Below are 13,592 nucleotides of genomic sequence, written 5' to 3'. Positions count from 1 at the left end.
ACTGGCATCTGAGTTGCTGTGGTGAATGCCTGAATGGCTTCACTCTCTTTCACAATACCCCACTGTACAGACAAAACACCCTCTAGGGCTTGTTGCTTTCCCAGCACCCTAGCAAGAAGCGAAGCAGTCACACGCTTTGACCTAAGGACAGCTCCAAAGTTGCTGGCAGTCAGCCTTCCACGTCTACCCGGGGGCCCGGGGGCAGCTGTGGCCTAATGGTTAGAGATTTGGACTTGTAACCAGAAGGTCGCAGGTTCGAGTCTAGGTGCTGGCAGGAGTTGTAGGTGGGAGGGAGAGAATGAACAGAGCTCTCTTCCATCCTCAATACCCATGACTGAAGTGCCCTTGAGCAAGGCACCGAACCCCCAGTTGCTCCCCGGGTGCCTGGATATAGCTGCCCACTGCTCCGGGTGTGTGTTCACGGTGTGTTTACTTCTCACTGCTGTGTGTGTGCACTTGGATGGGTTAAAAGCAGAGCACCAATTTCGAGTATGGGTTACCATACTTGACAAATGTCATGACTTTCACTTTCACTAAATAAATGTCAGTTTGGATTGTTGCGCTGACCAGTTGTTGCCACCTGAATAGCCCTCCGTTCCTCCTCTGACAAAGCCATACTGGCCAGGATAGCTTCAGACCCCTGATGACCTACAGACTCTACAATTCTAGGAACAGAATGTGCTTCCAAGGTGTGAGGATTCTCTTCAGGCTCAGGTGAGAGAAGCCAGGACATTCCTGAGAACCTGCCCCTGAGTCTGTTCCTCAGCCAATCACGATCCTCTCCTGTTGGCTCTCGTGTCAGTGGGTTATAAAGCTCATTCGGTGGAGGGAACAGTTCCTCTACAGAGTGTGTGCTCTTAGCTGCTTTGGGCTTCTTCCACTGACATGTGGTGTCTGTGCAGCTGAAATTGTGGATGGCAAAGATGGCCAAAGCAGCTGCATTTGTATTGTCCACCTGGGCATTCACATTGTGTAGCAACAATGCCATCTTTCCCTGTAGAGACCTGTCATGTGAATTATCAGTTTTTGCAATTAGTATATAGTTTGTTTTCAGTTTACTTATTTTATGAAAATAAAGATGTTTACTACAATTCTTGCTGTAAGGTTTCTGTGGCTCAGTGATTAGAGCATTTTGTTAACTGTGCAAAAGGTTGCGAGTTCAATTCCAAGAGAACATGCTGATATGTATCGCCTGAATGCACTGTAAGTCGCCTGTCTGACAAATACCATAAATTAAATGTTAAACTATTGTAACTACACTCCAGTCAGCTCACAGTAATGTGAATGTGAGATAAAATTTACTACACTGGCTCTCACATTGGGGCTTGTGGATTACCAGGTAAAATATATAGAAAATGTAAACAAAATGAGTATATATGGTTTATTTAGGGAACATATATGGTTTAATTATAATATATTATAATAAGCATTTGATGATGCTATTGGACAATTCCCTTTAAATTCAACATACATAATTATATACAACTATTATATTAAATGTTTGGAATTTAACTGTTATGCTTGTTCAGAGATTGTTTGTATAGTTATCTTAAATACATAGAACACTATTATAACTCCTCTATCTCTCCCTAGTTTTACTTATCGAGACTCGATAAACCTTGTCCCTCATGCTGGCCCTTACAATACCGGTAAGTAAACCAGCACCTAAGCTGCACTGTTCTACATGTCCAGATTTATAGTGGTTCTCTCCTCGATCTATGGTTTTTCTATCGTCTAAGAAAAAGGACATAAGATTGGAAATTGATATGGCCATAGCTAACGTTAGTGCTTCTGAGATGGTAAAAGCGTGTTTTTTTTTCCTGGCGAATTAGCAAATGGTATGCAAACATACACTCATTCATAATACAGTGAAAGATAATCTTTAAAGTTTATTTGGGGCATAATGATCAGGCATAATAATCTTAATCACAAAGAAAATAATATTAAGGTTTATATAAACTAACAAAATAATAAACGAATAAATAAAACATTAACAAAAGATAAAGAATCTCAGAGAGACACGCATAAACAAAATTAGTTTCTAACATTTTTGGAAAAAACGAATGGGCAATATTTCTCATGATAAAGTGGATAAGTGTTCATACACAGCGCAGATCATAATGAGCGAGCGTGTTTTTTTAAATAAAGTTTGATGAAGCTTGATGATGACGTAGATCCTGGTGTGCTGTAGTCCGTTTATAGCCTACCGTTAGCATTTTATATGTGACGGCTTTATATTTAGGCTTCAAAATGTATAAATTTTGGATTAACGTGTAAAGATTATCTTGATAGACAAAACGTGTAAGGGTCATAACTCTTTGTTGAACACAGATCTTATTTTTTGCGATTTTCCGAAAGTCTATGGGGAAATGCATAGGCTTTTCGATCGAGGGAACCCATGCTTCCGGGTTGTCCTACAAAGTGACGTCATAACTTCGGCACTCTATTGCAGGCTGATTTAAGGTGTGCCCCTAAATGTTCTGCTTGTACTCCTAAAAATTTTCAGTCAGGGGCTACAGTGCTCCTTGTAAAAATAGTTAGTCTGGAGCCCTGTAAAATATTAATCAGTTTGGACATTTTGCATGTTTACTGAAGAGCACTTTGGGACTCGGTATGTATTTATGATACAAATGTAAATGGCTGTAAATTAACCTAAAAAGCTGTTGCATGCCTTTCTCATAAGCACTCATCTGTTAGCAATGCTAATTTTATTTAACAACATTATTAATGAGATCATTAAAAAAGTAATATTGTGCCTTTATTAAACGATCCTCTACGAAAATAAATTTTTACTGTGTTATCGATGTACTTTCAGGAAGGATCTTGTCAGCAAATCTACTTAACAGCACATTCAATTCAATTCAATTCAAGTTTATTTGTATAGCGCTTTTTACGATACAAATCATTACAAAGCAACTTTACAGAAAATTAAGTTTCTAAAATATTTAGTAGTAGCTTATCAGTGATGACTGTCAGTTCATGTGCATATGGCAGAAAATGTTCAGAAAAATCAATAAAAGACGTAAACAAACAGACGATTAACACTATTAACAGCGATTACGCAATCAAACTTAGAGCAAAATGTGGTAGTTCTGCATGTTGTCTCTGGGTTAGCATCATCTGAGGTCCTCTGAGGGGTTGGCATCATCTCTTCTCAGGTGTTCTGGATCCAGACTGGAGCTTGTGTTAATCCTATTCCACGGGATGCAAATCCAGCAGAAACAGAGAAACAAATAGAGACATAATTAGCGTAGCTGCTGTTCCAACCAAGTAAAATTAATTCGTTTAACCCAAGCTAAAGAATAATAATGCACATTTGATCAGATATAACTGCAGTCCAAAATTATGAGATGCATTATTTGAATGCTTGGCCAAAGAGGTGTGTTTTTTTAATCTAGATTTAAAACAGAGGAAGTGTGTCTGAACCCCGAACATTATCAGGAAGGCTATTCCAGAGTTTGGGAGCCAAATGCGAAAAAGCTCTACCTCCTTTAGTGGACTTTGCTATCCTAGGTACTATCAAAAGTCCAGCGTTTTGTGACCTTAGGGAGCGTGATGGATTGAAACATCAAAGAATAATAAAAATGTAAGCACTATAAAAAAAATTAAAGGCAGTGTAGGTAAAAAAGTTATAAACAACTTTCTTCCAAATTTGTTTAAACTTTCTATATATATCAATGCAGTAATTAAAATGTAAGTACTCTGATAAAAAGAGTATTATAAAAATCGAGTGAATCTAGACCGTTTAATCTGTATTAAACACAGCTCATTATTTCCATTCGGGACGAAACATAGGATTGGCTTAGGCGACTGTCACTCTCTCACAACCATGGCAACCACCCTTTTGCCACACATGACCTGCCCACTTGCGCGCGCACGTTTAATTTGAGGAATTCAAGAGGCACGGATCCTAGGAATACCAAAACAATGGCAGAGAAACAGCAAGCAAAATTCACAGTACCGGCCTATGCAGTTACTGAAGGCAAACCAGGCAAAAAAAGGAAGACAGTAACAGTACAAGAAAAGGCAATGAACAAAAAGTCTTTGGATAAACAAAGAAATAAAATGCGAGTTATAGGCGTGGCTTTCCAGCGATGGCGAGAACTGAGGGAACTCAAGGGGCTGAAAAGTGACTCCTTGATGGCTTTATTTCTGCTGGACAGGTAAATCTTTCTTTTTGTATTTTGATCATACATATATTTTTTGTTTATTTTTTCATGAAGCATGTGTCATTAGCACACGTAGCTGAGTAATATAGCTAACATAACATTACTTAGCGAGCCGTAGTAGAGACAATAAATAATCTATAGGCCTAGCTCAAGATGATAGCTATAGTGTTGAATTGTGCATAATTTTGCTTTAACAGATAGTAGGCCTAACGTTACTCCGCATCTAGGAACTTTTCTTAGAACTATATTTACCCTCTGTCTGACTCTTTTACCATGTTCACCTGTAAGTTTACCTGTACGTTTTTTTCGCCTTTGTTTTGTTTTTATATTCTCTACCTATGTTTACTGATGTCTTTATCTTGCATCTGTGTGTGTCGTACACACTTTGTTGTATGTGTGTGTTATTATTTTGTGTCTGCAATGCAGTTGTGAGTTGATATTTGAGTATATGTTACTCTGTTTATCTGTAATCAAGACATTTTATAAATTGTTGTGTTGATTTGTATAATTTTTTTTTTTAAGTTATGAGAAAGACATATCAACGTCCACACCATCGAAAAGTGGATTTACAATGGCACCACCACCTGTATCCACTATTGTCTCGGAGTCGCTTTCTGACCGGTGAGACTTGTATGTTGTGTTGTTCAGTGAACGAGTGACAGTTTTTATAACAATCAACATGTTTATCTGTTTTTTATTGTCATTTTTCCAGAGATGATGAAACACTTCTCAGTCCCTGGAGTTTGAAGAGTTGGATAGTAGCAGCGTACAGGATAAAAACATTCAGGAATTAGATGCAAGGTATTGATTAGTGAGACATTTGTATACATATTTTATAAAACTTCACTTTATAGTTATTGTCTCCATCATTACTTCAACCAGTGATGGTGACATAAAATCTTATTTTTTATCTCTCTTTAGTATGTCATCACTGGATCTGGATGTCATCAGTGAAGATGAACTTAACAACATTAAAAACTCAATGTAAGTTTGTTGTGTTGACTGAATAGATGTTTTAAATTATATTGTTAGATTGAATATAATTTTCCAATTTTACGACATAGTATCGAGTGGGAAGATGACACCTGGTGTCCTGATATGGAGACAAAGTCTGTGTCATCATTTGAAGAAGACGAAACAAAGGAAATAGATACAGACTATGATGACAGTGATGATGAGGACTATATGCCACATATTTGTGTGCGGTAGGTTCAATAATGTATGACTATTATATTGAAGTTATTCATATGTTTGCTAGATATTTTTTAAATATTTGTGTTACAACAGGACTGGCGGTGCTCTGAAGACTCCGATTTGTCTGAATTCCCTTCAAACAATTAGTATGGAGGACACTGTGCACGATGCTGAAGACAACTCCCAAGACCCTACTATTGCAGACATACATCCAATCCCAGAGACTGCTAAAATCATGGTTGAGGATGACATAATTGGCCAGCCAGCATCTATAACATACCACAGTTGTCTGAAGCTGCTTGCTGAATATCTTGTTCTACCTGTGAACATGTGTACTGCTAAGTACACAAACACAAATGCAGAGTGTGGGGCACATAAACCATTTGAGGTCAACATCCATTCCGGGGGTACAGCTGCAATTGTGGAATGGGTGAGTCTGAACTTTGTGTGACTGTATTGATAACATGTTTTGAACAATTTCAGATGTTTTAGATGTGTAATATAGGTTAAATATATATTTTTAATTGTTTTTCTTTTTCAGATATGTTGTAATGGTCACACTGTTTGGAAATGGTCTGATGTCTGGCATGGGTCCAAAAACTTGAGCAAAAAAATTCACGCAGTAAGTATAATAAATCCGCATCAGTAATCACATTTCATCTGATCACAATAAAAACTTACATAACAGCACCCTTCCATACCTTTTATTTCTTTTTTAATATATTATTGTATTTTTAATCCTGTTGACATAATCATAGTTTACCTAATACAAAAGAATAATTGTTTATGCATCCAGGCAGGGCAGCAAAAGGGGTGTGCCATTCTCCAGATGTGGAATAAAGACATCTGCAACCACTTCTGGTACTGCTGTAAGACGGCAGATACCTATGAAGAGTTTATTGTGAGTATTTTCTTCTTTGATATATTTTTTCATTTTCAATATTTAGAAAGAGAAGAAATTGAAGCATCTCTTTTCATAAACTAAACTAACTTATATAATCACCCGTTTTGGTTTATAGGTTTAAAAATGAAATAACTGATATAGTGGGTATTTATTGTACAAATGTTGTGACATATGTGTATTTGTTATTACTTTTGGCATTCAGTTACATATATAATGCTTTAGTCCATCACTTTTTAAATCTAAAAATTACAAGTTTTTATGCTGTTTGTGTAAAATCTTGTTGTGACTTGTTTATGCAATTAGAATTTGAAATCAGTTTGTAAATGTTTTACCACAGGACATGTGGGTGGGAGTCCTGCACCATGTCACAGGAGAACACACGTGGGCTCTTGGTGAGTGTAAACATGGCCCCTTGCTGGACGACAGAGATAAAGAATTGATTGAGAGTGGTTCAGTGGCACATGAGAGGCTGGCTGAAATTATTCTCGATGAACGCTGGCTGAAGGTCGTCCCCAAGTATCTGAATTTCAGGTACATAAGCAACTTTATATAGCTCTATATTGTAAATGGTCAAATCTAAACTATGTGATAAAGACATTTTACTGTAATTGATGTCGATATTACATGAACAAGATTATTATAAAAAAAAAATATATTGTATGTATTTTTATCTAATGTGCACTCAGGTCAACTGCAGATTTGGAGTCGTTTCACAACCACATACTGATGTATGCCAGCAAGCGCTTCAGCTTTTCCCCACCAGTTTATATGCTGCTCGTACCGATGCTGGCTGGCCTCGATTACACGCCATCTTCTCCATAGGACCAGCCAGGAGAAAAGCTGATGGCACAATTCAGTAAGTTTTGAATCCTTTTTATAAAATAAATGTTGCATTGTACACTTTTCACTAAGCTGATACACTTCTCTATATTGTCAGGTATGGCAAGGTGTGTACAACAAAAAGTCCAGGAAGTGGAGGTTTATACTCATTCAAGGAGGTGAAGTGACTACAGCTACATCTCTGACCTACAGCGTGCCATCCTCCTTCGACGGATATCAGCTAATAAGGGGATTCCTAGAAGCAGAAAAGCCAGGATATACCTGATGAATCCCCGTCAACATGGCGTACTGTCTGGGTGCACCTTCTCCAATGCAACACAGGAGCTATTGCAAATTCAAGTCAGCAGAGGGTTAGGTGAGTTCTTTAAATACTGGTACCTCTAGTAGTACCAGCTATTTTATGAGCTATATGGATTTATTGAAAAAAATTTTTTAATGTGAATTTAAATTTCAACAATACATATTACACACAATTTTAAAACTGTAACATATCCAACTCATAAACTGTTCTATTATAATCTAAAGTGGTTATATAAAAGTCATGATACAATCCCCCCAAATATCACGTGGGTGACTTTAATCATCCAAGACAAATGTAGTAGTAAAGTATGATTTTGGCACACTAAGTAAAAAAAAAAAAAGGTGTATAATAATCGATCATTTATGGCCAAGATAAAAAACACACAATCAAATAAAACTCTTCTCCCATAATAGATTATATATATATAACGTTATAATATTTAACAGTAATGTGTTTGTTTTTGAAAATGTGGTAATCATGTCAGAGAGATAATTATTATATTCTTTGTATACGGTCACATCGCTGCCGAAACAATGAATAATCTCCACAGGAACCATAGCTGATGTGAAATGCTAACGTCCCAAGTCTGACCCATCTACCAGTCAAGATACCTCTGGAAACCCAATGTCTTATATGTGTTATTGTTGATTGTGCTAATGTTTTTTAGATTTGTGATTATAGTTTTCTAGCTTTAGTAATACAGAAATAAAAAAGTGACATTCTACAGGATTGGTTGTCCGTTATTGCAGAAATAATACATAAATTTAGTTTTGTAATCAAATGTGGTTTCTATCTTGCAGTGTAAAGAATTAATTTATCGTTTTCAGTAAAAAAATTTTTTATTTAAAAATAAACGAAAGAAGAATAGTATACCAAAACAAAAAAAAAAATAATTTTAATATTGTAGAATGTAAAACACAGAAACTATGTACATGTATTCATCCACACAATAGATGGACAGTTCTCTAAAGCACTCTAGACTCTTAGACTCTAACTAGGAATAAAACCTCTGTACTGTTGCAGTGGATCAGGATAACGATCGCGTATCTTCCAGACGCAGCAAACTTGTATATCACGACTCTGTGACCCTGTCCCAATGCTCCAGTACTGCCACACACTACAAATTGCCCTGTATGCGGCATGATGAAACTGTCTATTACTCTGTTACCTGGATCTGGATTATCAGTCAATGCTCGAATGTCATTCCAAGATACGTCTGGCAAAGCGCAGAACACCCTCTTCCAAAGATTGTAGGCTTCCCATGTGTGGGCAGTATGGAAATACAATAAATCGGGATGTTGTCCACAGCACTTTTGTTCTACAAATGTGGCCATTCCTCTGCAACCGCTGGCAGACACACCAAGGGTGTTGCCCTGACACAAGAGGGCCTGGTGGAGGAGCATTTTCTGACATCCTTTTTCCAAACATCAAACATAAGACTTGGGTCACGCGTCAGGCAGAGCTTCCAGGACTTGATGTGCTTGTTCTTGATGTGCTTGATGGGCTCAGTCCTTCTCAATTCTGGCCTGCAGTGGAATATAATAATTACAAATTATATTAAAAAAAAAAAGTTAAAATATTGGTGTGATTACACAGAACATTTGACATGATTCAATTTTTTAATTATTTTATTTTTATATAGCTTCGAAGTTCTCTGAGATGACTTGTGTGCACATTACACTCCAGATCATATATACCTGTTCACATGCCCTTGTTTGAGCTTGAAGATCCAAAACTCGACGCAGGTCCTCTTGTCCAAGAAGTGCTCCTTGCCCTGCACTTCGACCACCCCGTCCTCGGCCTCTACTTCCTCGGACCCTAGTTGCGAACGGCCTCTTGCACGACCTCCTCTGCTTCGCCCTCGACCCCGGACCTGTCCTCGAGCTGACGATGCTGGTACTTGTCTCTGGAGTGTAGTCCCTCATCAGAGTCAACAATGCTTTCATCATGGAAACTCTTACGATGCAAGAAAGCAACATATATGTTTCATGAATCTTACACGAAATTCATCTTCCACGTCACAGTGTAAATGATGGTAATGGAAAAAAACGTGTATCATGCAACCTGTTTTTAGATTTGCCTTATAGATAAACTAGCTCGTTAGCGAAAGCAAAAAATATATATATTTTTAAACTTTACCAATATCAATATGCTAGCTTGATAGTGAGTACTAAAATACATCTTGTTTGTTTATCTTCATAATTATAAAGTTATTTTTATTACATGTGATTCTGACATGATGTCACTACATGCACTGTGCTTCCTTCCTCTCGCTCGTCTCAGGTAAATAATGCGTCTTCCATCTGCAGTGGTCGGAGTCGCTGGGGGCGTGGCGTTTGGAAGGAGCCCAGAAGGAGGGAGGGGGTGGATGTGAATGGAAATACATGAGCTTGTCTTTAAAAATATCAGTCGTGAGAGGTTATACAGACACTCGACTTTTATACTTTCTTTTTTTCAGAGTACTTACATTTTAATTATTCTTGATATATAGATATATTAAGTGTTAAAACAAATTTGGAAAAAAAGTTTTTTTATATACATTTTTTTACCTACCCTGCCTTTCATTTAATGCAAGACAGATTGTTATTTCTGTCGTTTTTATTTAGTGTGTCAGTTTACACCCTCACTTCTTCTCTTGTCTACTTTAGATGCTGTTTATCATGGTGCTCTAAGGTTTAATATCAGATTGTAAACCATCGCCATATCATTGTACCTTGTATAGCAGAGTAGGTTGGCCTCTTTGTCTAATAGGAGACAAATGCATTGGTATTTAATTACAGGTGCAGCTTAAAAAATTTGATATAATGAATTTTTTTTTCATATATTGCTAATGATATATTCTAGATTCAATATATGTAAAGTAAAACATTTTTTTTTTTTAATTTGGATAATTAGAGCTACAGCTCATGAAAGTCAAAAATCCAGTATCCTCAAAACTTATAAGATTATAAAATTGGCTGTCGTTGATAATTGTTTTAAAACACTAACTTGACAAATGGAAGATGACTTTGTGACACTTCTGTGAAAGAAACCATTTTGATCTCAGAGAAACTTTTCTGGTTAAATCCAACTCGGGAATGGGTACCAAAACCTGGTATTTAATCGAGTCCGGGGCTTAAAATTATGAAAGTATAAGTACAGTAGTATTGATAAGCTCTGACATTACATTTCTGCTGTCTGTACTCTAGAAATTAAGAAGACAAACACACATATTCAATCCAACTCACAATGAAGATGGCTGATCCATTTTGTCTGTATTATTTTTTCAGGTATATAAAAAAACAAAAGGATAGCCTACATGCTATCGGCCTACAACCCTCATACATAAATTAACAGACCTTTCCCCATTTTTTCTTAAATGGGTGAAGGAGGCAAGCCAGAAGGTGTCCACGTCTCAAGAAAAAGCCCTTAAACGGGCAATTCTAATTGTAAAGATGTGCTGCAAGGAGGAGTCCAAAAAACACAAGCAGTCCTGGCAGCAGGAGGTTGCAAATGACAAACAAAATATGGTGAGTTTTGGTAAATATGCACAAAACACTACCACCTACATATCTATATAACAACCCCTTATGTCTTAATATCTCTATATCTTTTCATTTATTACGGTGAGCGATAAACACACAAGCAGCGAGAAGCAATATCACATGAGTGGCACAGTCATGATATTGTTATTTTAAACATGATATTATGTGTTTGAATGAAGAGTTTATTTGCAAAAACCAATAACTCTTTTTTTATGTTTTTTTTTTAAATTGCACATTACAAAATGTTCATTTAAGATATGTTTTTTTTTAACCAAAGCTGATAACTCCACATTACGTGTTTTAGAGATGAAAAAAAACATCTGTTTATCTGTGTAAATCTTTATAATCTCCTCAGATGCAAATGTAGATTGCCTGACAAGGTTTGTTGTTTGTGATCATAGACTGTATGGACGTGATTAAAAATGCAATAACCAGGCATTCAGTTTAATACTGTAGTGCCAGTTCTGCTTACTACAAGTGGCCTAACTAGGCATCTCGCATTCCATGCCTAGCTTTTCCGACACCAGTCTTTTGCAAGTTTACTTAAAAATGTTTCAGATTTAATTTTCCTTTTTATGCTCTGAAGAAGATATCACAGGTTCATCAAGTTCATTGAAATTAGCCATCCTCAATCACTTTTAGGTCAGCTTTGATGAAACTCCCCTCAGCTAGCAACCGCTTTTCAAAATGAAAGTAGCCTTGTCCACCTGACCTGAATATAGCGCACTGATTTGCTGAAATTGACTTATCGCTTATACACACACACACACACACCCACATATGTGACCAATGGGACACAAGTCGGTTCTGGGGCATTTTGAGTTATTCACAGATTCTCTGAAAGTGTAGTCCTCCAAGCTTCCCAAACGATGTGTAAACACATGGAAAAATCTGATCATATTTGGAGAGGTTGTGTGGCATTTGAAGGTAGGCACTCAAAAAAGCTCAAAAGGGTAAGAAAATGGACTCTAAAAGATTGTGCAGTTCTCACCTGTAATCACCTGCTGGAGTGACAATAGGGCTCATTTACATATCATTTATATAAGCCATACCCCTCTAAAGCCCCCCCATAAAGCTGCATGGTTGCATAGCAATGACTGACGCAACGGGAAAAATCGGACTGCATACTATTAATAATCAAGGATAATGTGCATTGTAGTGTCAGTAATTTATCTTTTTTGACTTTTATAAAAATGATTTAGAGGCTGAAATATGTGAGTTTTATCTTTTTATAAAACCTTTTTTGTCAAAACTCTTTGAACTTGTGCATTGTAGATAACGTTGCAAGACACTCCTTTAAAATCTGGCCATCGTTTTTAATGTTATTATTTTAATGTTTATGTAAACAAAAAGTACATATTTGAGCTATTTTTATTTGTTATCTGCTTGGTTTTCTACTATAAAACTTGGTGAATTGATTTCATTGTGTAGCATTAGGACTTTTTGAACAGGATTCTGTGATGTGATAATTTGTGGTCACTATATCATGAAGAATGAGATTTTCAGTGTGTCTGTGAAACGCTGAGGTACCCTAGTAGTTTTGTGCAACGTGGTGAAACATCATGGCAACGTACAACAAAAAATTACCTCACGTGGGAAACACTTAACGTAACGCGTAAATGCAAGTAACTAACGTAAGGTCTAAACATGCACTAAACATGAGATAACGTGTACGTGTTCTTAGAATGAACACAAAACGACAAACTTTGATGTTTATTATGGAAACTCACCCCATAAGAAACAGAAAAGTATTCTTTGCAGATCTCGTTGTCTCCAATGAAATAAGTAACCATCAAAGAAGTTTGCACTATGCGTCGGTTTGCCTCTAAATAAGTCCATAATTTGCAGTGTCCTGCCACTCTTTTCGTCCGCAGCTAAAGAATCCAGCCGTATGTTGAACATAATGTCTGGAGGAAAGCTTCTGGCTACAGCACTGTCTCCCATGCAAAGAGTTCTCTTTTCTCCTCGTGTAGCATTTACAGCCAAAGTTACGGATTTTCCCCATATTTTCTCTTGTCTTTTATCCCCATCAATGTTTGACTATCGATATAGCCTCTGATATCTTACGGTCCAACTCGTCTGGACGCCAGTCCGATGCATTCTCATCTGTGATAATTTTTGCATGAGTCCCATCTTCATTGAATTTGGATATATTTGACAGCTAGAGATAAGCGAAGTACTAAAGTGTGACCCGCCTCCGGCCAGAGCGCTGCATAATAAGTAGCCACGCTTCCCTTGGAGAACGCTTTTAAATATACCAATACTGCTATCTCAAACATGGAGAGGCTTCTTTGTGATCTCAACTAACAGATTTCTCAAAAAAAACGAAAATCAACCAATTTTGAAAAAAAACGCTTCTTTCTCATTTTGCTCGAAAGTTGTGCTGCCGACTTGTGTCACTGGTTTCTGTGACGGGTCACATACAGGTCCTTCTCAAAAAATTAGCATATTGTGAAAAAGTTCATTATTTTCCATAATGTAATGATAAAAATTTAACTTTCATATATTTTAGATTCATTGGCAACCCAACCTGAAATATTGTCAGGTTCTTTTATTGTTTTTAATAACTGATGATTTTTGGCATACAGCTCATAAAACCCAAATTCCTATCTCAAAAATTAGCATATTTTCTCCGACCAAAAAAAGAAAAGTGTTTTTTA

At 36.9% G+C, this 13,592-nt stretch overlaps 1 protein-coding gene across 1 annotated transcript; it reads left to right on the top strand.

The window, feature by feature from the left end:
- The first annotated feature begins 4,919 nt into the window (after positions 1-4,919).
- LOC122141038 lies at positions 4,920-7,089 on the top strand. The gene is made up of 8 exons (XM_042746854.1): positions 4,920-4,970; positions 5,091-5,153; positions 5,234-5,374; positions 5,457-5,793; positions 5,905-5,985; positions 6,160-6,264; positions 6,605-6,798; positions 6,954-7,089. The coding sequence occupies exons 2-8, from the start codon at positions 5,092-5,094 to the stop codon at positions 7,087-7,089; spliced, it is 1,056 nt and encodes a 351-aa protein (XP_042602788.1). The 5' UTR covers positions 4,920-4,970; position 5,091.
- The last annotated feature ends 6,503 nt before the right edge of the window (positions 7,090-13,592 follow it).

This window comes from Cyprinus carpio, chromosome A4 (assembly GCF_018340385.1).
Source record: "Cyprinus carpio isolate SPL01 chromosome A4, ASM1834038v1, whole genome shotgun sequence".
In the NCBI taxonomy this organism is placed as follows: domain Eukaryota; kingdom Metazoa; phylum Chordata; class Actinopteri; order Cypriniformes; family Cyprinidae; genus Cyprinus; species Cyprinus carpio.
This window is presented reverse-complemented; position numbering and strand designations above follow the sequence as displayed.